At 42.0% G+C, this 27,009-nt stretch overlaps 1 protein-coding gene and 1 gene segment (V, D, J or C); one reads left to right on the top strand and one right to left on the bottom strand.

Annotated features, from left to right (window-relative positions):
* Positions 1-248: 248 nt before the first annotated feature.
* LOC112431324 (T cell receptor alpha variable 3-like) lies at positions 249-6,120 on the top strand. The segment is given in 4 exon segments: positions 249-417; positions 3,242-3,451; positions 3,537-3,638; positions 5,266-6,120. Coding segments are annotated over 3 exon segments (432 nt in total).
* Positions 6,121-6,134: 14 nt separating this feature from the next.
* On the bottom strand, positions 6,135-21,558 carry LOC101473518 (uncharacterized). Its single transcript, XM_076876967.1, has 6 exons — positions 21,292-21,558; positions 17,032-17,932; positions 16,101-16,119; positions 11,614-11,683; positions 11,201-11,386; positions 6,135-7,445 (listed from the first exon to the last, which is right to left on the bottom strand). Exons 1-6 carry the CDS (start codon positions 21,461-21,463, stop codon positions 6,469-6,471), a joined length of 2,325 nt encoding a protein of 774 aa, XP_076733082.1. The 5' UTR covers positions 21,464-21,558; the 3' UTR covers positions 6,135-6,468.
* Between the last annotated feature and the right edge of the window lie 5,451 nt (positions 21,559-27,009).

Here is a 27,009-nt window from a genome sequence, read left to right on the forward strand (position 1 = left end):
TCTGGAATGCCGAATAACAGGAGCTCTTACAAGCTGGGCACCAGCGTCACAGCTTGAATGCTGGGTGGCAGCGGTGATGGTGGTGACCTGGGTGACCGGTGCAATAAGACTGCTGACTAAGAAGGCAGCAACAGACGAACTCCAGAAAACTCATCTCCAGTCAACCAGGGAACACATGATGGTAGGTCAACATAGACTGACACAGACACTGAGGAATAAACAGCACTATTTAAACACCCGAGGGTCAGAGGCATCAGGAGAAACAAGAGTGTAACAAGACGCAGGTGAGGATCATCAGAAGCAATGAGACAGAAGGTAAAACTAGACCAGCAACCGTCAGGACGTCAGAACCTTTAACTAGGGGAGCTGACACGAGAGGACACGATCGGAAAGGGAACAAATTAAACTCTGAACCAGGTGAACAACATTACTGCAAATACTTTGTGTTACAAATATTTTTCAGAGTCACCTATTTTAATGCAGCCCTTCACTCTGACAGTGTAATTTCACAGGATTAACTAATTTATTTGGATCACGTTTGAAATGTCATGATTTTTGCTGTAGATTAACAGATGGGAGCATTCAGACCACTGCAGTAGCAACAACCAGTTCAGTCAGCGCTACTTTCTCCTGAGATGAAGCCAAAATGTTCCTTTCTTTCTTTCCGTGTTTAGAAGCATCTGGACCTGCTCGTCATCACTCGTGTCCACTTCTTACACTTACAGTGCATTTTTGAGGAACACCTTTACTGTGTATATATCACGGTTATTATAGTGAACTAATATAATCTGCATGTGAAAAGCCTTTTGGTTAACTAAAACAAAAATAAAAACTAGACCTGAAATTATTTTGTGAACTTGGAAAAAAGAAAGATTAACGGTGGAAATCCCCGTAGTTTCAATATTTGTGAATTTGATCAAAACGTTCAAAATGTGCTTTATGAGGCTTTATGAGGCTTTATGAGGCTTTATGAGGCTTTATGTGACGTTTGCCATCCAGGCAATAATAATTAATAAAGACTAAAACAGACAATGACAGTTAAAAATAATTATTCTTAAACATTGCAAACTAAACTGAAATGATTCAACTCAATCTAAAAACTTATTAAACCTACATTGAATTAAAAGCCAAATGTGATGGTCTCTGTCGTCTCCGGCTGATTTCTCGGTTTGTTTGCTGTCTGTCTCTGGACTTTAGTTTTCTCTCTCTCCTCTGTCTGTGTTCCTTTGTTGTTGTTTGTGTTCCTTTGTTGTTGTTTGTGTTCCTTTGTTGTTGTTTGTGTCATTCTTCACTGGACTGTTGGATTAGAGTTAGTGAAGCCCTGGCTCCTCCTGCTCAGTGTTTGTGCTGCTTCTGATGCTTCAAGATACTTGCTGTGTGTTTCTTCTGTGTAGACTCCTGGTTTTGATCTTCCCAGGTGTGTGGTAAGACAAACCCTGAGTTGAGAGAGTGTTGTGTGGACTCCTTTCCTCCCTGGACTCCCTGGAGCACTATACGCCTCCAATGAACTTTACAAATCATATATTTGAGTCCAACCTGCCTACCAACACAGATACACAAAGTCAAAATATGTAATGTAAAGCCTTAAGACTGCATTATAATAAACAACTAAATGTTCCAAAATGCAAAACAGAACTACGAATGTTGAACAACCTTAAAAGTTCAAACATTATTAATCGCACCAAATCTCAACAACAGTCCCCTCAAGGTGCTTTATATGGTGAGGTAGACCCTACAATAATCAGACCCAAGATCATGTGCAGCCGATATTTTACAGAATCTGTCCTCTGTGTTGGAAAGGCTGTCAACTGTGTGTGGGAGCCCCCTTGTGGCGAGAGGGCACAGGTGCACTATTGAACACATGTTCCAGGGATCAGAGTTTGAGCGGACTGACTCAGCGGGGGATGTCGACACACAGTGTGAGTCGTGCGCGTTGCTAAAGAACTGAGTGGACGTGGAGCCCTGCCTGGAAAGGACAGCTTTAGTCTTTTAGGCATTTAGTGGATGTAGAAGTGCAATGTGTATTGGCCTGTTCACCTGTGTGGCTAGTTCATGCTGCTAATGTTGTACACAATAATAATAATGCACACTTTGTATTGATCCCTGTGGGGAAATTCACTCAGTGAAGCAGTGGGCAGACACCAGTGCAGCGCCCGGGGAGCACTGTGTGGGGATGGTACCTTGCTCAGGGGTACCTCAGGGTAGCCGTTCAGGGGATTCGAACCCCTGACCTTACCATCATGGGGCAACCGCTTTGGTTGATTGGCTGTTTTGTGTTGTTGGGTGTATTGGCAATTAATGTCATGGACTGTAAGGTTTTCTGAGTAGTGCATGGAGATCTTCATATCGGAATTTCCATTTGTAGTTCTGGTTAGACTGGAAGAAAGCTCATGAATCTTAATTCATGACTTAAATGTTTGTTATATTCAGTATTTTGTATATGTTCTGCTCTTGTTAGCTAACAGCTAACAGCCCCCCACCTACGAGTTCTTGTACATCCTCTGAAAGCCTGCGGTTGCATTACTGTGCTGCTGTGCTGTGCTGTTAAGCTACAGAATCACAGTAAAGACGGAATAACCTTATTTGTGCGTCCTGTGTGTTCTGACACCACAAGGTGAACACCACTGCTATTCAGCCAACGCCGATACAGTCCTGGGTTCAACCCAAATTACCTCAGAATCAGAACAGAAGCAGAAAGAATGGCTTCTAAGTACACAGCAGATTGTCTCTCTCACTCACTGTCTGACTGCTACAACTATCACAGCCGAACATAAACACAGGTTCAGATATGCTTTTTTCCCTGCTGTCAAATAATTGTGTAGTTATCAGTGAATTCACTGTCACTGATGATTCCAGGGAATCCTCTCCTCCCCAAACTTTACAGTCTGAACGGGAAACTTGTGCAGACACTGATGTGGAGAAGCCAGCCGTAAAAGTCACTGTCTGGATGTACTTGTACTTGTAACTGCACCTCTTTAGTTTCTTTTAACACCAGCAGATGTTTCGCTGTTCATAAAGACTCTAAACAGGTTTCTGTCTGGCTCCACCCACTGATGCTGAACTCAGCCAATGAGATGGTCTCTTCCTGCAGAACTCCAGCCAGCCTGATGTTGAGGAGAAGGCTGTGCAGCAGAGAGGCTGCTTAGTCTTTTCATTCTGCTGAACTTTGTTCATCTGCTGTGTGACTTCAGCACCTGAAACATGTTCCTTTATCTGTTTGTACTTTTCTCTCACTGCATAGGTGAGTGTTAGAACACAGAAAAGTCTCATTGTGACAAGATTTGATCAGGAAATAAAAACCAGAGGAGACACAGATTCAGGGAGGAGCTGAGCTGCGACTGAAGAGCAGACGAGACAGAGAAACCTCCACATTCAACACAGAAGATTCAGTCCAACATGTTGTTGTTGGGCTGTTATGAAACTTCTCTGTTAATCATCATGATTCTAACAGGTACATGTGAAAAAACTTCATCCTAATATTTTAATTATTATTCACGATTTCTTTGTAAAATATTTACAGATTTCTGTTTCTTTAGGTGTCAGCTGTCAACAACTCACTGCCAGCAAAACTGAAGAGTCCAGTTTGGAAGGCAGCACAGCTACTCTGTCCTACAGATACTCCAGACAAGCAACTGGAAGTGATCAGTTCTACTGGTATCGACAATATCCTGGAAAACCACCAGAGTTCCTGACCTTTAACTTGGGAACACAAAACACAACAAATTCCAAACTTTCTGTCAGAATGGTCGATGACAGAAATGGTCTGAACCTTCAGATCTCCTCTGCTGCAGTGTCTGACTCTGCTGTGTACTACTGTGCTGTGAGGCCCACAGTGACAGGAAACAGCAAAACTCTGTACAAAAACCTTTGGAGCAAAGACAACAGAATACTCCACAACATCCACTAGAGGGAGCCACACACTGTTAAACCTCTGTAGACTCTGAGAGAATGAGCCACAGCTGTGACAGCGAACTTCAGCAGCTACAATAACGTCACGAGTCTCCTGAGTCTTGTAATCACAGTGTTCAGCTCAGGTGAAGCCTGTCATGCAGCAGCAGAGCAGCAGAGCTGGAAGAAACACAGCCGTGGGAACATTCCTGTTTCAAACCAAACACTCATCTTTCTCTGTTTTGTTTGCTCACAGAATATTAAGAATATTTTAATAGATGATTTTAGCTCTTGCAGATGATTCATTCAGCAGATTACAACTAGAAAACAGATTTTTACGGGAGGCTTTGATTAACCTGAAATTGCTCTTTGAGTATAAATGTGTGTGAAAGGGTGAACGAGGCTGTTGTATGAAGCACTCTGAGCGCTCAAGTAGAAAAGTGCTTTATGAGAAGCAGGAAGCTGAAGCTGATAAATGGAGCAAGTCTTGTTTTTCTTCATTTTACTGAAGCTCTTTATAAACCTTTTCCTTCTTAAGGCTTTTTTCTTTTGTATGAAAAATAAATTCCTCGCTAATACACACGTCAATGCCAGACTTAATAATTAACCTACTTTAAAAACATGCACATTACATTACATGACCTAAAAGGTGGTGTCAAAGACTTATCCACGTTCTATCTGAACATATTAATGCTCACAAAGATGAAAGTTTCCAAAGGCACGAGCATGTACATGAGCTTCCTCTTTTATTCCTGCTGAAACATTTGTTCACAACATTACCGGAGAAGATACGCCAAAGACAGGGTCATGGCCAAACGCTACTGTTGCTCAGTGCATAACACAACAGAGACCATTTGTGACACACGTCTTCCTCTGATCAGATTTCAAAGCCAAAACATTTTAGAATAAATTTACTTACAATATTTATTAATTACACACTTATTTATTACCTTTATGTAACTAAATCATGTCCTGAACTAATTACTGTCTTTGAGCAACACAGCAAACACAGAGCAGAGAGGAGGAGCAGAGATTCAGGGAGGAGCTGAGCTGTTACTGAACTATAGAAGAGAGAAAAACCTCCACATTCAACAGAGTTCAACACAAAACAAACTTTATGTTCCTCAACATGCTGTCATTAGATCACTGTGTGTTTCCTCTGATTCTTCTCACTCTCACAGGTCTGCTCACCTACACAGGAAACTATGTTCAATTCAATGATTACTGTAAATTTTGTGTAACTGATTAATAACAATATTCCTTTTTCTTCAGTTATCAGATGTGAAGAACTCACTCCAACCAAAGAAAAAGAATTTACTTTAGAAGCCAGCGCTGTTGCTCTGTCCTATAGATACTCCAAAGCTGCTGTTGGAACTGATTACTTCTTCTGGTATCGACAATATCCTGGAAAACCACCAGAGTTCCTGATCTCTCATTTTGGAACAGGAGACAGAATATCAGATCCAGTTCCTGGAATAACGTTTAAAGTGAGTGGAGATAAAACACTGATGACTCTTCAGATCTCCTCTGCTGCAGTGACTGACTCTGCTGTGTACTACTGTGCTGTGAGGCCCACAGTGACAGGAAACAGCAAAACTCTGTACAAAAACCTTTGGAGCAAAGACAACAGAATACTCCACAACATCCACTAGAGGGAGCCACACACTGTTACACCTCTGATTCTTGTGTCATTGGACTGATGACAAAGACAACAGAGAAATGAAGCAGTAAAGATCAGAGACAGAGACAGAGCTGCTGTGGAAGCACAAAAAAAATTAAGAGTTTCATGTTTTGAATTGAAACATTAATCTGAGCCACCGGAGGACAATCATGATGTACTTTAGAGTGCTAGTGTAAATGTGCTATATGCACTATTGTAAAAAAAAGTAGGTTCAGTACGACATGTTTACATTGATCAGAGTACCATCATATCAAACTTTAACCCGCAGCAGGTCAGCTGGGAGATTAAAGCATATCTTACATGTTTGAACTGAACTCTCCTCTGTGACCGCTTTCACTTATGATCAGTCACAGCTCTCTGCAGCCTTCAGTGTCAATCTGTCGTTTCTACATTACAACTTTACAAAGACTTTATGTTTAGAATGAATATATGACATCACAAAAACAACAGGCACTGATAGCTGTATCGATTACTAACACTAATGATGCTCTGAGAAAAAGCCTTTAACTCCTCAGCTTGAAAAAAGAAAACACTGACATCATTCATCATTACAGAGACATTTTATTTCTTTTCTTTTTTTAAATACAGAGTCTTTTACAACAACATGCTGGACATCTTTATTCTGCTTTTGTTACATATGAGGGTTGGAAAAAAATGTTCACAATATCAATTGTATCCAGTTGGCAATGAGATCATTTTAATATTCATTATGTTTTCCATTTGGAGTTTTCTTTCATCCTCATGATGGCAGTGAAGTGTGACACAGATGGAACAAAACTCACATGATCACAGTTGGAGTGCACTCTAATAAACCTTGAATAGTAATAACACTAACCATGAATCTCTTTTTTTCCTAGTTTGGAGTCGCTTTGGATGTCTTCTCTAGAAAAATTTCAAGACTATGGGGTCTCATCTGTGTGAGTTTTCATGTGTCGCAACAAAACACTATTACGTGTGAACATTTTCCCACAGATTTTACAAATATATGGTTTCTCACCTGTGTGAGTTCTTATGTGAACTAACAAATGACTACTACATGTGAACTTTTTCCCGCATGTGTTACAAAGATACGGCTTCTCACCTGTGTGTGTTCTCATGTGCTCCAGCAAATTACTGCTTCGTGAGAACATTTTCCCACATCTTTTACAATGAAAGGGTTTCTCACCTGTGTGCGTTCTTAAGTGCGCTGTCAAATGCGTACTACATGTGAACTTTTTCCCACAGGTTTCACAAGGATACGGCTTCTCACCTGTGTGGATTCTCATGTGGACCAGCAGATGACTGTTCTGACTGAAGGTTTTTCCACATGTCTGGCAGGAATGTAACTTCTCTTTCGTGTGGATTCTCATGTGGCGCACCAAATTGCTCCTATGAGAAAAACCTCTCTGACATATTTTACAAGAATGTGGCTTCTCACCAGTGTGGATTCTGTAATGCTCTTTTATTTGGGACCTTTTCTTAAAGCTTTTTCCACAAATATCACATTTTAAAGACTTTTTACCTGTTTCAGTTTTACATTGACTACCTGACATGGGACAGTCTTCAGCATTGTTACTGGCTCTTCTGTTCGTATTTCCAGTTGATCCTGGATCTACTTTCTTGCTTCCTTCCTGATCCTGGGTGTGAGTTTCAGGACAGCTGTGAGGGAGTGGCCTCTCTCTGTCTGGTTCACTGTGCTCTCCTTCCTCAGCAGCAGTCACCATAAAGGTATCAGTCTCCTCCTTCAGTCCCAGCTGCTCTCCATCCTGACTGCTGCACAGTTCCTCCTGTTCCTCTTTAATCTGTGGAAGTTCTGGTTCCTCCTGCTCCACACTCAGCTGGAGTGCCTGATTAGTGAGATCCTCCTCTTCCTTAAAAATGTGTTGCTGTTGGAGGTCTGCAAGGATGAAAGGAGAGAAGAAAAACGCATATTAAAATATCGATTGTAATAAGGCTCCACAGTGTGAGTCAGTAAAGAAATCCATAAAAAAATGTCCTCTTCTAGTCACTGCTGATGATCGCTGCTGTCAGCTGTTAAAAATATTGGAGAATGAGTGTTGATGTTGGAATCCTCACAGTCAGTTGTGAAGTGAGAAAGTCGCATCAAGATTATTAGAAGGAGAAAGGCCACAGCTGAGAATACACACCCTACTGCACAATTAAGAACAGAAAAGACTGCCTTTTATTGTCATAATACAGATGAACAGTGTGTATTAAAAAATAGCAATTATACAAATATTGGAAAAAATTATTGTTATATCTTTACAGTGCGGGCTATTGCACATAAATTAAATGTCGCACAGTGGTGATGTTAGTTGAGTGGTAGTCTGTGTATAGAAGTCCTTGAATTGGGGGGTGGAACTGTGTGGTCAGTGCTTGTGTGAGTTCAGGCTGGTTATGGCTCTTTGAAAGAAACAGTTTTTTAGTCAGTCGGTCTTTGTGCTGATGCACCTGTAGTGCTGCCCTGAGGGAAGCAGGCTGAAGAGGTCAAAGCCAGGGGGGGGAGCTGTCCTTGATAATGTTTGCTGCTCTGCTGAGGAGGAATAAATGTCCATCAGGGAGGCGAGAGGGCAGTCAATGATCTTCTGTGCTGCCTTAACTACACTCTGAAGCCTCGCTCTGTCCGCCTTAGTACAGCTGCCGAACCATACTGTGATGCAGTATCTCAGCAGGCTCTCAATGGACGAGCGGTAGAAGGTCAGCAGCAGGTTGGAGTCCAGTTTGTACTTCCTGAGGACCCTCAGGAAGTGTAGTCGCTGTTGGGTCTTCTTGATGACCATTGTGATATTGTCTGTCCAGGAGATGTCAGTGGAGATGACGACTCGGAGAAACCAGAAGGTATGGACTCTCTCCACACAGTCTGCATTGATGTAAAGGGGGACTAAGTCAGTGCTGTGGCTCCTGAAGTCGACAATGACCTCTTTGGTTTTCTTGGTGTTCAGTGCCAGGTTGTTCTCTGAACACCATGCTGCCAACTTCAGGACGACTTCTCTGTAGAAGAAGGGATGGCTACCTGATCTAGTGAGAGGCTGCAGATTCTTGTGAAGATGAGGGTGAGCTGGTGGGTGCATGCTCTTAGCACCTTGCCAGGTACTCTGTCTGGATCAGCAGCCTTCCTGGGGTTCACTGCTTGGAACACCTGTGTGACATCGTGCTCTGGTACAGTGAGTGGAGCGGTGCAGGAACCAGGTGAAGGTCAGGGTGAGGATGGGAACAGGGCTGAAGCAGCTGAGTGCTGCTGTTGTGGTGTTTCGGAGCAGGTGAAGAAGCAATTTATCTCCTCTGCCAGCGGTTCACTCAGGCTCACCAACAGAGGAACATCAGCAGAAGTACAGCAGTAAGAGAGGGAAGTTAAAATGCAAGATACAGCTGAAAAGCTGCTGGCAATAAATAATATATATGTTCAATGACTGAATAATCAACATGAAATGTGTGGATGTTAAATGGAAAGCTTGTGGTGATTGTTTTGAATTAGCGTCCTTCAGCATATACTCTAAAATAAAAGCACTGTTTCCGGTTACATTAACATTCAGGGCTAAAATTCTACAGACTGCTCTCTTGCCTGATCTCTACATTAGCAGGAAGAGTACGCTTGGAATCAGCATCACATATAAAGGAAATTTTTAAATGCTGCAGTAAAATGAGAAAAAGTAATAATTATAATTTTAGTAAGATCTAATACATATATTAAAAGATCAGAGGAGAAATTCTGTCCATTAGGGCTGGGCGATATGGCCTAAAATCCATATCACGGTATAATTTGAAGCATGCGTGGTAACGATACATATCGCGATATGTTATTTTCTTCTGTATAACGTATTTTACACACTTAAAATCCTTTCATTTTCTCAAAAATCTACAGTGCGCCTTATGTATGAATTCTGGTTGTGCTTACTGACCTTGAACTGATTTTATGTGCTACACGGCGCTCACAAATCTGTCAAAATGTAGCTTTGGTAAGCTACGAAGCCGCACCGCTTGATACCATTGATTTGTTGTGTGGTAGTAACAGGTAAATGAACTTTTTTTTTTTTATTATTTGAATCTATATGAGTGCTTGTGTATAAATACACAAACAATACACACATGCTTTCCATTGTGTAATTTAAGTGATCTAGTAGCGCTGTTTTGGAAGTTCAGTTAACGCTAGAAATGTGCTTTGGACTTTGTGCATGCTTTGTCTCTGGGGGCCACCGCATATATTTATATATAAACATATATAAATAAAACCACTTTCTTTTACATTAGTAATTCCTTATTTATTATTGTTAATAATAAATTAATTAAAGCAACAAAACAACCTGAAGAGCCGGTTCGGAGCTGAACGATCCGACTCTTTTTTGTCACGATCCTGGGTCTTATGACCCAGTGTTTTGAGTTTAGTTTATTTGGATGTTTATATGATTAAACTCATGAGTTTAATCATATAAACATCGTGACACTTTTTAATGATCCGAGCCGAAAGAGCCGGTTCTCTAAAAAGAGCCGCAAATCCCATCACTACTTTCGACCACAACAGGCGCAGCTTGATGACATCATCAACATGCGGTAGAGCGGTATAGTCAAAATCTGTACCGTTGGCCAAATTTATATTGTTTCTACCGTTTACCGGTTATACCGCCCACCCCTACTGTCCATTACAAATCGTAACAGATCCCTCCGGAAGGACAGATCGAGTACCCTGGCACTGACCTTCCTGTGAAGACTGAAGAGATGCCAGCTCAGCAGGTGGTGGTGATCAGCTGACAGCTCAGTTTCAGTTTTCAGTTTTATTTGTCATATGCAAGTTAGCACAGGGTCAACATCGCAATGAAATGTATTTGACGAGCAGAAGACAGTCACTCAGCAGAATGGTACAGTAGAAGAAAAAATAAATAAAAAATAAAAATAAAACAAATAAAATAAAAATAGTAAAGAGCAAAATATTAAGAAGATGTAGTAAAGGAAAAAAAGAGAAATTTCCAGTTAACTGACTGAATATATGTATGTATATATAAATATATGTACACACTAGTGATTAAATAAAGAAAATCTTAAATAGGAATGTGTGTGTGGGGGGCAGATGGGACACTGCACAGGGATGAGCAGCAGTACAAACTTTACAAAGTTTTGTTTTTTTGTGGCACTTGTTACAGTATTGCACTTTTTAAAAATATAACTATCAATAAAGTGGAGTGACCAGTGCAGATTAAACAGAGAACTTGTGAAGCTGCAGCTTCTGAGTGCGTCCCGTGGACTGTGTGTGTTGAAGTGTTGTGGTTGAGGCGTCGTATGGCTTGATGGTAGAAACTGTTTAAGTCTTGTAGTCCGAGCAGACAGACTCCTGTAACGTCTGCCAGATGCTCTCTACACCCAGCTGACAACAACGCACCGTTACAAAATCAGCTGAGAGCTTTAACCACAAATCAAGCTGCATTAGCCGGACTGTCTGTGTGCTAGCTGACTCACCAAAACTTTAAACTCCAATCAGAGATAACGGGTATCACAGGGCTAGTTATCAACTCTCACCGGCTGAGAGACAGACTGTCTGCCCACTGAGGTTTCCTGAGCCTCGGTGTGGGGTCCCTGTGCTCACCCTGACAGCAGCTGCAGGACAAACTCCTCGTTTAAAACGGCGTTAATGAGAATCACGGAAGCATCAGAGTGACTCACCTGCTGTGTGCAGCTTGATTTGGGGTTTCCAGGTGATATCCAGCAGTCTGCGCTGACGGTCGATCTCTTCCTCGTACTGGACGATCGTTTTTTCAAACTCCAAGAATATTTGTTCAGCAGCAGCAGTTAGTCGCTCGTTGATGAACTCTCTCAGATACTGAACTGAAGGCATCGTTGCTGCCGCAGCTCACACACTCAGCTCACACACGCCGCTGATTCAACACAGGAGGAAAGCTACTTCCGCCTTTCCTTTGTTTACTTCCGCCTGGTGTCACACGGTCAAGCTCCGGCAGACAAGGGCTTCCGTTCCACTTCGTTTACGTAACAGCTCAGTTTCTAGTAGGAGGGAATATTAGTTACACATTCCTGAAAAATAAAAGGTTTCGGTAACATCATAAGTGGATTTTTCCCACCTTGATGCTCTGATTCCCAGTTTGAATCCAGTGGCTCCAGAGACTGTTTGGTATCACAGGCTGTGGATCTCTGTGGTGAACAGGGTTTGGAATATAAACAAGAATAAGATGCTCTCTGCTGAGTAAGCTGTACCTGTGCAGGCCGCCTCCTCTTACATCCCACCATCAAACACCACATCTCACACTTTATGGAGCACGTGGCAAAAGGACTAACACCTCAGCTCACCTCCATTCACCTGATTCAGGTGTGTTGACCCAGGGTGAGATCTAAAACCTGCAGGGAAACCGGCCCTCGTGGACTAGAGTTGGGGACCCCTGCCTTACAATAATAAGCTTCTTGAAGCTTAATATTGCTCTGATTTGGCACTATATGAACAAAATTGAACTGAGTTCATTTAATTGATGATTTTAAATTGGTTTAGCTGAAGAGAAAGGACCCAGAAAACTGTTTGACGTACTTTTCATTGGTATATATTTTTTTAAAAAGATACATAAAACACAACTGTTAATATGAGTATAACATCTATGTATGTTTTAATGGAACCTGTACCTGGAAACCAACTGTGTGGTGTTCATGTGCCTGAATATGGGACTAATTTATTTGTGCATGTATGTTTTTAATTTTCAGTGGAATATCTAATAAAGTAAGGAAAAGGCAAACATGTTAATCCATTCAGGCATCACGCTGCATGTATAGAGTAGAGAGGTTCCTTCACTGGTCCTGCTGCTCATTCTGTACAGGCAGCTGAAGGAGTTTAGGTCAGGAAACCAATTTGTTGACACAGACAAGCATGGAGACAGAACACAGACACGGTCTGCTTTTCATTTGGATGATGATAGTCTCCTTTCAGACTGGTGAGTCATCAAAAGATGGAGTGAGATGTAAAAGGAGATGATGGACATGAAAATATCTGGATGTTGTTTGAATTGATTCACTTTTTATAAACTAAGTTTAAAGATTCAGAAACATGATGGTGAAATATGTCTTTGTTGTTTTCAGGATCCTCTGAGGATTTACTGACACCATCTAAAGATGTAGTGACGAGTTTGGAAGGAGGCACTGTGACTCTCTCCTGCAACTATTCAGGCTCTGTCCTCAACCTCTACTGGTATCATCAGAAGTCTGGTTCACATCCACAGCTTCTCATAGATGAACATTCAGAGAAAATAGAAAAGCTGAAGTTTAGAAAAGATCAAGACAAAAGCGATTTTTATCTGGAGATCTCCTCTGCTGCAGTGTCTGACTCTGCTGTGTACTACTGTGCTCTGCAGCCCACAGTGACAGGAAACAGCAAAACTCTGTAAAAACCTTTGTAGAGACAGAGCTGCTGTGGAAACACAAAACTATTTGATTGGCTCAGCTATTAAACTGGCCCCGCCCACTGAAGTTGAGCTCATCCAATGACATTATTTGTTGGTCATTGTGCTGCAGTGGAAGAACATTGTTCATGTGCTGTCTGTCTGGCTTTAATAACTCCAAAGACATGTTGCTGCACCTCTTTTTGCTTCTATCTCACATTATAGGTGAGTTTAAGAACAGGGATTAAAGTTTAGTTGAAGCTGCTGCATTAAGCAGATATACAGACTGCATTTCACTACTTTTCTTCTTTCTTTTTCCAGGACTAACAGCTGGAGACTCAATCACTCCTCAACAACCTGAAGTCACTAAAACAGAAGGAGAATCTGTCAAACTCACATGTAGCTATGAGACAACATCAGAGCATGTACGCCTTTACTGGTACAGACATCATTCTGACCTTCAGGCTCCTCAGTTTATACTCTACAAAGGAGCAAGATCATGGAGTGCTGAATATATTCCTGATAATCGATATGAATCAAAAACATCACGTACAACAACTACTCTGACCATAGCAGCCCTAACCCTGGCAGACACAGCTCTCTACTACTGTGCTCTAGAAACACAGTGATACAAAGTGTAGAAGAGGCTGTACAAAAACCTGAACACAGATATCTGACTACTCTTCAAAGAGGAGGGAAGTGGTATTCAAAGCACAGCTTCATATCAGATGGATTCTGCTAATTCCTGTTTTATCAGAGTCACTGTGGTTACAGCTGCTAATGAAACACTGTGGGAGGATTCACATGAGCAGCAAATCCACATCAACCACAAACCAACACTTTATATCAGCATCAACAGTCAGGAGGAAACATCGTTGCTGTCTGTGGTCCTGAAATGTATCTGAAATGTAAATGTTGTGAAACGAAGGGGTTTCTGTGTCTCTGAGCCCAGGACACTCTGACAAAAGACATTCTTCATCTCTAGAATTTCACTTCCTGATTTAAGTTAACAGTTCAGTATTAATTCTGACACACTGTGGCTTCTGATTCTGTGAAGTGTCTTCATCTTCAGCTCTGCATCTTTACTGCGGCTTTGATTTATAAATCATGAAACAGACAAAAAAACTTTAGAAAGAGCTTTTTATAAGAGCATGGTGAAAATCTACAACTTCCTAGTTTCACTTCTAAATCCTGAACAATCAAAATTAGTTGAACACAAAACAGAAGAACAAAAAGTGATACATGCTTTCCACAAATAAAAGACTCGTGTGGTCAGTGAGCACTACAGGATTTCTCAGCTTCAGTATCTCAGGTCACAATCCAAATATCTGAGGTAGAGTAAAAACAAGGGAAAGAAATCATACGTAGATCAGAATATGACAGAATACAATGGAAACATTTCATACATCCAATTTTCCAACCAAGTTCAAATACACACACAAACTTAACTGATGGCGGTAAAAGGAAAACAAAGCCAGTCTAACTCTGCAGGGAAAGAAGCTGCTTTAAAAACTAAGAGTTGCCGAGCAACGCCTCCACTTGTACCTTTTTATATTTACATTGTTGTGACAGAAAACTGCAGCAAACTCACAGAACTTAGCAACTACAGGAAACACTTCGGTTCATATTACACGCATTTTTCTTCCAGAGTGTGTGAGTGCTGGAAAACACAGATTTTATAATAAAACAGAACAAATGTACTTCTTTCTATGGCCGGCTTTAACAAGATTTTATATCATGAAACACCAACTGTAATTCAGTGGCAGTCCGCACATCCAATGGTACACTGCACAAACAAACTTAACACAATTCAAACAAAAAATGACCTTGTGTGAGAGTCATCATGTTTCACTGGAGAATTAAAAACCCTCATCATGAGAGCGCCACAGCGTGACACAGAAGCAACACCGAGTCGTCTAAAGTTGCGTCTCTGCTGCACGTGAGAGAAAATAAAAGTAATAACACATAAAATTGTCACATTGTGTTGATCAGTAGCTTGTAGGGCAGTGAAATGATCAGATTTCAGCCTTGAATTTGATTTCGGCTTCCTTCTATGAAATGATGATCATGGAACAAAACTGAAACTGTGTGCTCGACAAACAGAACACAAAAGCACATCAAGCACTTCCTGAATCACAGCTGTTCTCTGAAGGTTTCCTGAACTCGTCTGCACGAGTAACACTGTGTTAAGACACATATAACAAAACTGAGCTGTGCTGTACAGCAGAGGGGGAGGAGCTTGTCGTTCAGCATCATACTCTGTTGTTTTGAAATACTTTGAATTTAATGGAAGAGACGTAATGAAGACGAAATCACGTGTGAAGAGTGCTTTAACCTCCTAAGACCCGAACTCTTCCACGGCAGCGTTTTTAATTTCTCTTTGATATTTGGTCACATTGGGGCCCGATGAATGTAAAAACAAAGAATTGCCAGATTTTTTTTTTAAAACCTATTTTTGTTTTTAAGAAAAATGAGAGCCACATATGAGGATATTCGTTTAAAATTCTGATAGAACAGTAGCAGTATAACGTCCTTGTAAGTGGATATCAGGCCCTTGTAGAGCAAAACTGAGTATTTTGGTCTAAATAACCCAAAATGTGACGTCCACATGTGGACGGCAGGTCCCAGGAGGTTAATCGCCTGAAAACAATCCACGAACTGCAGCACGACTGACGCACAAAGGCTAAAAAAATAAAGAAATGGTTACTGACGTGAATTATCCGACATTGACTCGTCATGTCCACATTAAAGGTTTCAGCACACGGACTCGCTCACTCAGTTCTTTTCCTGAAGAGGAGATACCTGCACTGCATGCAAAAGCACGCAGGGAAACGCAGAGGGAGGTCAGAGCTGTCGATCTACATCCATCATGCAGGTACAGTGAATGCAGGGAAAGACTTTACATTTAGTGTTAAGTGGATGCGCTTACATCAGGCTTGCACCATATCGGTCTGGAAAAGTGTTTTAATTAATTCGTTAATATATATATATTTTTTGGAATGTGGGTGAGTAATATTAGGAATGTTGCATTATGGATGTAAAAGCAGTGTTATGTTTACATGCAGTAAATGCCTTTTGTCACTAAAATACATGAATAATCACAACAATTAATCATGATCACAATATTGATCAAAAATCTCCTCAACAAACAGTTTTGATCCTTTCGTTAGTCATATGTTCAAACTCACAGCACCGCGGCTGTTCACACTGCAAAAACAATACAGCTGCATCTTAGTCACCTACACTAGCCAAATGCTTTTTAATGGCCAACAGTCATTTCATATTTATTTTATAGTTTGTTTGAGATCTGCTGCTGAGAATGATTCAATTTTAGATTTACATGTTTGTTCGATCACGGCTGCAGAAATGAGGATGAACTCTGCTGCAGACGCACAGGATAATACACCCAATCTTTGTTTTCATCACGAAGAGGAGTGAGTGTGTGTTAAAGTGGGAAACACATTAGTCGAAATCTTACACTTTTTCTTCACCTACTGTTTCTGCTTTTACACACACACATATATATAAAAAACATAAATAACTGTAAAGTTAAAAATCAGACAAATGTTAGTTCCTAATACTGTTTTACCTTCATATGTTTACAGAATGAGATCATTCGTCATCTGAACTAAAGACATGTTAAGTGCCAGTATGGATATGGGACTCTACTTCCCGCCTCCTATTTTCCCATTTCTGAAACAGGCGTGAGCATCTACAGTGTTCATACTAAGTGCTATCGTCTACAGGCTGCTGTTGAATAGAAGAATATCAGAAGACTACAAGTAAGCTATTAGGTTAGCGCTGGTTCACATCACTACATCTTAATATACATAAATCTGCATCATCACCGGTGAGAGCCGAGAACACGCAGAAAAACTGACGTTTAAATTGTGATGTTTTTTTGTTTGCCAGATTTCATTATTTCATCACATTTATGGAACATATATGAGCTTTTGAGATCAGTCATGACCTTAATTTCAGACTTTTAAAGACCTTTTATTGAGCAGCAGGAAGTGTGTAAAGCCAGCTCTGATTGTGAAAGCTTTACTGTTAACGGGTTCGATACTTTTGTCAAGCTCGGCTTCATAAATACACTGTTCCCTGCTAAATATTCAGAACTAAAACTTTTTCCCTGCGTGAGTTTTCATGTGGACTACCAAACCACCTCTTTGGGTAAAACTTTTCCCACATACTTTGCAAGTGTATGGCTTCTCACCGGTGTGAATTCTCACGTGCACCAATAAAGTACATTTTTTAGTGAAACTTTTCCCACATGTTTTGCAAGAATACGGCTTCTCTCCTGAGTGGATCCTCATGTGGACCAACAAACTGCCCCTTTGAGTGAACGTTTTCCCGCACGTTGTGCAAAAAAATGGATTTTCACCTGTGTGCACCGCCTTGTGCTTTTTAAGTGCTAATAAGTAACAAAATCTTTCACCACAGGTGTTACAGGTATACGGTTTCTCACCCGAGTGGGTCCTCATGTGAACCAACAGACTACCGCCTTGAGTAAAACTTTTCCCACACGTTTCACAAAGATAGGGCTTCTCGCCTGTGTGGATTCTGTGATGTTCGTGTATTTTGTATTTATTCTTAAACAATTTTCCACAAACATTGCATGTTACCGACTTTTTACCTATGTGAGTGTTACACTGACCCTCTGACGTGGGAGAGTCTTCTGCATCGGTACTGTGACTTCTGTTTGCACTATGTGCTGATCCTAAATCTACATAGTTGCTTCCTCCCTGATCTTGACCCTCAGCTATCAGGAAGCTGTGAGAGAGGAGCTGCTCCCTGTCTGGTCCTGGTTCACCGTGGGCTCTTTCCTCATAAGCAGCAGTCACCATAAAGGTATCAATGTCCTCCTTCAGTGCAAGCTGCTGTCCCTCCTGACTGCTGTAGAAATCCTCCTGTTCATGTTTGATCTGGAGAGGCTCCGGTTCCCCGCGGTTCTCCTCATTACAGAGCTGCTGGTTAATGAGAAATTCCTCCTCCTTATAGACATGCTGCTGCTGGAGGCCTAGAACGAAGCCAACATAAAGAAAACTGATGTGATGACAGAAAAACTCCTCTGAGCAATCATTAAAATAAACACACACAATGTTTCCGCTTCTTCTAAAAGTCTGGTCGGATGTGTAAAAAAAAGCTAAAAATCATGTCTGGAAAAAGGTTTATTTGTTTTTTGTGGGGATAGACTGTTTATTTTACAGCATTACCTCAATAATGGAGTGGATTTATATAGCGCTTTTCAAGGCACCCAAAGCGCTTTACAATGCCACTATTCATTCACTCTCACATTCACACACTGGTGGAGGCAGCTACAGTTGTAGCCACAGCTGCCCTGGGGCAGACTGACAGAGGCGAGGCTGCCATATCGCGCCATCGGCCCCTCTGGCCAACACCAGTAGGCGGTAGGGTAAAGTGTCTTGCCCAAGGACACAACGACCAGGACAGAGAGCCCAGGGATCGAACCGGCGACCTTCCGGTTACAGATGCGATTCCCAACCCCCTGAGCCACAGTTGCCCCAATAAACCCACACACAGGGTTAAAAAGGTAGTAAAGAGCTCCATAAAATTACATTTATAATATATTAAAACTCAAAGAAACCTACAGAACCAAACTCACTAATATAACTACATGCCCAGGCACATAAGGAAAAGGCCTTTTATATTCTTATTTCTTGGTGTCAGTGAAAATCCAGGCAGGGCGTTCTGAATCAGCTGAGAAGACAGTTAAAAAAGTTTTTAAAAAATGAAAGTATGGACGACCTTGTGAGAGTCATCAGCTGTTCTTGTTTTTTTGTTTTGCTTCTGTGTGTTTTTGGCTTTGAAGCAGAGCTTAAATATAACAACTAACATTAAATATAAAGCGCTTTGAGGCAATTGTTGCTGTGCTTTGGTGCTATATAAATAAAACCAAAGTGAAGTGAAGTGCTATTGCAGATCAATATTATATTTCCATCATCTGTTCATGTGTTTTATTTGATCATTTCTCGTTCACTCTGAGAGTTACTGAGAGCACCAGGGGGATAAGTGGATGCTACCGACAGTAACGTCAGGCTCAAAAAGCAGCACCACTGCTCTCATTCTCTCCTCTCAGTGTGCACACAGACACGCATGGTAGTGGGTAACCATGGTAACCGTTCAGGTTATTATTTCCATGCAAAAGAAAGAACACAAGTACCGCTGTTGTCTAACCGAGTAACTAATATACTGTGCATGTATATAGTGCATGTTACTTTACAAAGTCAGTGTGCACTCTGTGACAATAATGTGACTTCAGAAGAAGAAAATAAGCCCTTCATTTGAAAAAATGTGATTGACTCAAAATAAAATACATAAGATGTGTGTGAAACAGAAGAGGAAGTGATGCAGCTGTGAAGACATGTTTCACTGGATGGAAAAGAACCCGGTAATAAAAAGCAACAGATGTGTTGGATGCACATCTGTAGCTGCATGAAATATTGGCCTGTAGTCGGCAGCGGACCTGACGACAGTTCAGTTCTTATGGTAGGAAATACTGTCTAAATATTTCCCTTTATGCAATGTTTTTAAATAATTAGCTGACTCAATGAAAAAATAATCTGATGCTAAGTAACCAATCATCACGTTGCACTATTTTTACAACCAGGGGTCCGTTCTTCGTACCTCGCTAAGTTAGCTGGATTAGATTGTTGACGATTTCGCGTGATCCTGGATCGTTCGGTTCCCCGAAGCTCATCCGGGACTTGCTGTCATAGCAACAGAGCCGTAAGCGTAAACCTGCTGGGGAGCAGGTTTACTTTATGTAAACAGGAGGTATGTCCGCTTCATTTATACGAAAGCAACAGCAATATTCCACCACTGTTTCACCATAAATAAATATTCTCAATGTAACCAAAGACAATGCAGCACCTGATCCATTTATTGATGTCACACAGATACATACAGGTCATTTCCTAAAAAAGGGAAATGTACTATTAACATTCTATTACATGTATGTGATTATTACAGATGTAATTCATATTTCAGAGTAGTAATAGTAAATTACTTCGTGTAATCAAGATGAGAGACCACGGCTATAAAAGCGAAGGTGGATTTGGGAAGTCTGTCGCAGCCATATCCTGTCCGTATACGCGAGCAACCCATTGTGGAAGGTGCAAGATTGATAAGGAGAGTCCTCAGAATTCAGCGTATATTGCGGGACAGACAGGATCCTTTAGCTCAGCGCGACAGTGTGCTCATAGAGAAATATCGATATTCCCGTGAGGGTATTATTTACTTAACCAACTTGTTGACGAGGGGGTGCAGGACCACCACCTGTCTTTTTTTGCTCTGCCCTTTTCTTGGTTGCTGTTATGAACAAACAAACAGATTATTTCAGGGTCTCTTTCCAAGAGACTAAAAGCAATATAAGTGATAAATATTACCATTCTGTAGGATATTCTTATATTTCACTTTTACTTGTTCCCATGTTCTAGTGGGTCCTGTTGTGGCTCTAATGTGAAAGGGGATATAATATAACATATTATAATATAATATAATATAATATAACATATTATAATATAATGTAATATAATATAATATAACATATTATAATATAATGCAATATAATATTGGATAATATAGTGTAATATAATAAATCTACCCTACCGCCTACTGGTGTTGGCCAGAGGGGCCGATGGCGCGATATGGCAGCCTCGCTTCTGTCAGTCTGCCCCAGGGCAGCTGTGGCTACAACCGTAGCTGCCTCCACCAGTGTGTGAATGTGAGAGTGAATGAATAGTGGCATTGTAAAGTGCTTTGGGTGCCTTGAAAAGCGCTATATCAATCCACTCCATTATTATTGTTATTATTAAATTACTTACGAGTTTAATTTGTCAGCAACTTCCTGCCAGCCCTCTCTCCTTGCTTTTGCAGCCTTTGCAGTGTTCTCTTGCGTTTTAATTAAACCCTGAAACTCCTGAAATCCCTCAATCAAGAGTTCTTGCTCTGCTGCCGAAAAATACCGAGCCGAGCGCGCTCCTTCGACATTTTCGCCGACCAATCAAAGGGTTGCCGATCAATGTTTCTACTATCGATGCGTAGCCCCTTTTACGACACCCAGTGATCTCACATTACTTCATCCAGCTGTACTAATCGTCAACAACAGGTGTGTTCGGAGAACCGGAATAGCGAGCTCAGAGTTAGCGCGATGATTTGATCTTGGATGTAGTGAGCGACGTACGAAGAACGGACCCCAGGACAATAAGAGAGAGCAGAGGTGATGACGAGTGCGGGAGTGAAGAAGAGCTGAACATCCCAAAGCAATAATATGATAAACATATAAAACATAGCAAATAACTTTAAAATGAGTGAGACTCGTTCATGTGTGAGTTCATCCATCAGAGTGAGACTCGCCTGCTGTGTGCAGCTTTATCTCGGGTTTCCAGGTGATATCCAGCAGTCTGCGCTGACGGTCGATCACTTCCTCGTACTGGACGATCGTTTTTTCAAACTCTGAGAAGATTTCTTCCGCAGCAGCAGTTAGTCGCTCGTTGATAAACTCTCTTAGATACTGAACTGAAGACATGGTTGCTCAAACGGCTCAAAGATTCAGCTGAGAGACGACAACAATACGACCGTCTTCCTTCTCTGTCACACAGGAGAAAAGCTAACGGAACTTCCGCTCTTTCCTGTTTACTTCCGCCTGGTGTTACACAGTAAAGTTCCGACAGAGAAGGACAGGTTTCGTTCCCAAATCAGGTTATAGTACGAAGTTCTATATTTATTTGTTTTTACCGCATTTCACAAAAACAAAACATTATTTTAACCATAATAAGTTAAATTTCAACTTAGAAAATTCTCTGTTTAAACTGAAAACTGATTGTTAGTTTGAGTTCTTCTCATTTTTATAAGCGAAATAGATTATTGGTTGGTCGACTCACGTTGTGTTCAGCTGCTCCATAAGAATAACAGATTTTCCTTTTATTGTTTTGTTTTAATTTTTTCCCCCGTAAATTTATTTAACTGTGTGCTGGCTTGGTGAAGCACTTTAGTTCAAGTGCTTAAATTAAAGTAAGCGACTGGACTTCTATAAATTTCTTGAAGACGTTTCACTTCCTGTTATTAGGAGGATTTTAGACACCTAAACATATTATTATTGTTGTTGTTGTTAATAATAATAATAATAATAATAATAAATTCTATTTCAAAGCGCCTTTATAGACACCCAATGACACTTAATGATAGAATAAAACACACAATAGAACATTGGCAGTGAAGAAAAATAAGAAAACAAAAGCACAAGATAAAATAAACAGGTTCACAGTGACTATGCAGATTTGAATAGGTGGGCAGTAGGAGGAGGGATTTAAACCGGGGGAGAGAATCAAGGTTTCTTATATCTGGGGGTAGAGAGTTCCACGGCCTGGGAGCAGAGCAGCTGAAAGCGATGCCTGCCATGGTGCTGAGGTGGAAAGAAGGCACAGCAAGCTGGATAGAAGAAGATGATCGAAGAGATAGTGCTTAACAGGTCAGCAAGGTAGGCAGGAGTGAGGTTGTGAAGGACCTTGTAGGTGAATAGAAGAAGTTTGTTCAAGGTTCAAGGTTCTTTATTTGTCACATGCATAGTTATACAAGTATAACACACAGTGAAATGTAGCCTGACACGCTCCTCGACATGTGCAAAAATGGGGGGGGGGGGGGGGGGGGGGGTGTAGAGGAAGAACATTATATATATATATATATATATATATATATATATATATATATATAAAAACACCCAGCACGCCCCTGTGGGCGGTTTATCCTTCAAGCTCGGGTCCTCTACCAGAGGCCTGGGAGCTTGAGGGTCCTGCGCAGTATCTTAGCTGTTCCCAGGACTGCGCTCTTCTGGACAGAGATCTCCGATGTTATTCCCGGGATCTGCTGGAGCCACTCGCCTAGCTTGGGAGTCACCGCACCTAGTGCTCCGATTACCACGGGGACCACCGTCACCTTCACCCTCCACATCCTCTCGAGCTCTTCTCTGAGCCCTTGGTATTTCTCCAGCTTCTCGTGTTCCTTCTTCCTGATATTGCTGTCATTCGGAACCGCTACATCGATCACTACGGCCGTCTTCTTCTGTTTGTCTACCACCACTATGTCCGGTTGGTTAGCCACCACCATTTTGTCCGTCTGTATCTGGAAGTCCCACAGGATCTTAGCTCGGTCATTCTCCACCACCCTTGGGGGCATCTCCCATTTTGACCTCGGGACTTCTAGGTTATACTCGGCACAGATGTTCCTGTACACTATGCCGGCCATTTGGTTATGGCGTTCCATGTATGCCTTGCCTGCTAGCATCTTGCACCCTGCTGTTATGTGCTGGATAGTCTCTGGGGCATCTTTACACAGCCTGCACCTGGGGTCTTGCCTGGTGTGATAGACCCCAGCCTCTATGGATCTTGTACTCAGAGCTGGGTGTTGTGCTGCCATGATTAGTGCCTCTGTGCTGTCTTTCAGTCCAGCTTTGTCCAGCCACTGGTAGGATTTCTGGATATCAGCCACCTCCTCTATCTGCCGGTGGTACATACCGTGCAGGGGCCTGTCCTTCCATGATGGTTCCTCGTCTCCCTCCTCTTTCTTGGGTTTCTGCTGCCTGAGGTATTCACTGAGCACTCGGTCAGTTGGGGCCATCTTCCCAATGTATTCTTGGATGTTCGTTGTCTCATCCTGGACTGTGGTGCTGACACTCACCAGTCCCCGGCCCCCTTCCTTCCGCTTAGCGTACAGCCTCAGGGTGCTGGACTTGGGGTGAAACCCTCCATGCATGGTCAGGAGCTTTCTTGTCTTTATGTCAGTGGCTTCTATCTCCTCCTTTGGCCAGCCTATTACCCCAGCAGGGTACCTGATCACGGGCAGGGCGTATGTGTTGATGGCCCGGATCTTGTTCTTACCATTCAGCTGACTCCTCAGGACTTGCCTGACCCTCTGCAGGTACTTGGTGGTTGCAGCCTTTCTAGCGGCCTCTTCATGGTTCCCATTTGCCTGCGGGATCCCCAGGTACTTGTAACTGTCCTCTATGTCTGCAATGTTGCCTTCTGGTAGTTCAATCCCCTCAGTTCTGACTACCTTCCCTCTCTTTGTTACCATCCGACTACACTTCTCCAGTCCGAACGACATTCCAATGTCATTGCTGTATAGCCTGGTAGTGTGGATCAGTGAATCGATGTCTCGTTCACTCTTGGCATACAGCTTGATGTCATCCATGTACAGGAGGTGGCTGACAACTGCTCCGTTCCGTAGTCGGTATCCGTAGCCAGTCTTGTTAATGATCTCACTGAGGGGGTTCAGGCCTATGCAGAACAGCAGTGGGGACAGAGCATCTCCTTGGTAGATCCCGCACTTGATGGTAACTTGTGCTATGGGCTTGGAGTTGGCCTCTAGTGTTGTACGCCACATCCCCATTGAGTTCCTGATGAAGGCTCTTAGGGTCCCATTGATCTTGTACAATTCTAGGCATTCCAGTATCCAGCTGTGGGGCATTGAGTCATAGGCCTTCTTGTAATCAATCCAGGCAGTGCACAGGTTGGTCAGTCTGGTCTTGCAGTCTCGGCTGATTGTTCTGTCTACCAGTAGCTGGTGTATATATATATATATATATATATATATATATATATATATATATATAGTATATACATTGGGTGAATGTGCAGTAGTAGCAGCAAGCAGGTGAATTCTGTACATTAATATGAATAGACATCTGACTATTTTACAGGATAGACAATATAAACATATTTAAAATGAAAGGAATTGAAATGTACATTGTGCCTTGGTTTAGTGTCTGGAAGAGTCCTGTCTCAGTCAATTATAGATGATGTGAGAGGGCGGGTGTGTGTGTTTAGGGCACGGATGGCTTGGGGATAGAAGCTCCTCTTGTACACTATCTGGAATTTCACAGGGAGCCAGTGAAGCTCCTGGAGAACAGGGGTGATGTTCTGGTCGGAGGGGGTTCTTGTAATAATGCAGCTGAGTTTTGAACCAGTTGAAGTTGGAGATATTTTTGGGGGAGACCATGCAAGAGAGGATTACACTAGTCAATACGTGAGTTAACGAGACTGTGGACATGAATGGACATAAAACAGTAATTATTCATAGATCCTTGTATGTTGACGACATTCACCATTTAGAAGCATTAAATATGTATATATCTATTTTAACATCCAATTTCTTAAACTCCAGCAGCTAAAACTGAATCCCCCCTTTCCAAACTAAAATTATGGCAGAATTAAAAGTTAGAAAATTATAATCTTTTATGTTGTTTTTTTCCTCTGCATCCATGCTTGTTCTCTCTGGGTAATAAAAAAACAAACTCTGCAGGAGGGGGAGATACAGGAGAGGTGGAGGAAGATCTCAGCCTGGGCGTCTATTGTCTTGTGTAGTCTGGAAGGTGAGTGGATGACGGGGTGGGTGCAGTTTTCGTCGGGTCGGGTGGACTGTCCCGGGCTCTGTGGGGCCGGGTGGCGCTGTTGTTCTGGGCCCCGGTCCGGATGGGCCTGAGCCCCCTTTCCCTGGCGGGTTGCAGAGTATGGGGGTGCCTACTGGGGTCAGCGGGGGAGCTGTATAGCGAAAAGCGCTATATAAATGCAATCCATTATTATTATTATTACCCGACTGCAATCTGGAAATATTAAATATTTGGTAAAAATGCGCATTATTCCTCAAGGTGTCCCTTCAGTTCTCATGTGCTTTCACTAGCAACATCTAAACCCTCCCTCCTTGACATAGCCATTCGAGACCACTCTCCAAGCCGACTCGCGGTTCTGACGACATTCAAAATGGAATTATCATCTTCTGTGAGGTTCGTGGAATCAGGTGGCGCTCTGCCAGTTTTGGGGGTTATGATTATAGAAGGTGGTTTTACTCTAATCAGTTCGCAAACCCGTCCAAAGCTGCTGACTGTCACCTCTGTTCATTTCAGAAATTGGTGCCGTTCAGAGTCGATCCACGTCGATACCTGATCGAGGGTTCCCCTCATTCATCCGTTAAGGTTTTCTCTTCTCCCAAAATTCATTCCTAATTGTCTGAGCCCATCCACTTGATTCTATGGAATCCTGGACCGATTTATTGAGGACACGGACTGTTCATCTTTGCTAGCCTTCCCACCAGTTATATTCCTCTCCTCTGGGTGGTGATGTCACTTGGTGTTCATCCTGTCTTCCTTCTCTCACTCCAACCAATCACAGCAGATGGCCCCGCCCCTCCCTGAGCCTGGTTATGCTGGAGGTTTCTTCCTGTTAAAAGGGAGTTTATCCTTCCCACTGTCGCCAAAATACTTGCTCATAGGGGGTCATGTGATTGTTGGGTTTTTCTCTGTAGGTATTATTGTAGGGTCTTGAGGAGACTGTTGTTGTGATTTGCCGCTGTATAAATAAGTTGAATTGAAAATTGAATAATTACTGCAGAGGTCTTTGACCGTACAGTTAGTACTGCTTCTAGGGGATGCCTTCTTTGGGCATCTGTCCGGTCTGGGTGCCACCGCCAGTCCTCTTCAAGGCCTTCCCCAAACTGCAGATCAATTCATGTCTAAGAATTCAACTTTACCTGATAAAAACGCCGTTAAACCTAAAATGAGGACTTCGGCCCAATGAGTGTAATGTGCCTCATCATGTGTAAATGAATTCATACTGAAATCCAACAGTAACTCTCTAAATCCATGGTAAAACCAAAAACCTAATCAGTTCTTAGTTCTTCAGTTTTGTCCCATGCGTGGAGAAGTCTCCAGATTCTCTGAATTTGTGGTAAAGACGAGCAATTCTGGCAAACCATCAGACGACTTGGGAGGAAAGCAGCGCTCTGCTGGGTCTGGGATTGTCTGCTTAGGCTGTTGCCCCCGCTACCCGCCTCTGATAAATGGAAAAAAATCAATTCAGTTTTATTTATACAACAGAAAAATCACAACAACAGCCTCAAAGTGCTTTATATTGTAAGCTAGGGTAAGAAAATGGAGCCATTACTGTTTGTATATCACATTTACAGTATTTTTGGCAACAGTGTAATAATGGAGCTTGAGAGTCATTAAGGCAGTAATGGCAGACCTGGGAAACAAACCATCCTTAAATATTATAACATACCAAGCTTCTGTGTTTGAATGCA

The sequence above is a fragment of the Maylandia zebra genome, linkage group LG18, assembly GCF_041146795.1.
Source record: "Maylandia zebra isolate NMK-2024a linkage group LG18, Mzebra_GT3a, whole genome shotgun sequence".
NCBI classification, from domain to species: domain Eukaryota; kingdom Metazoa; phylum Chordata; class Actinopteri; order Cichliformes; family Cichlidae; genus Maylandia; species Maylandia zebra.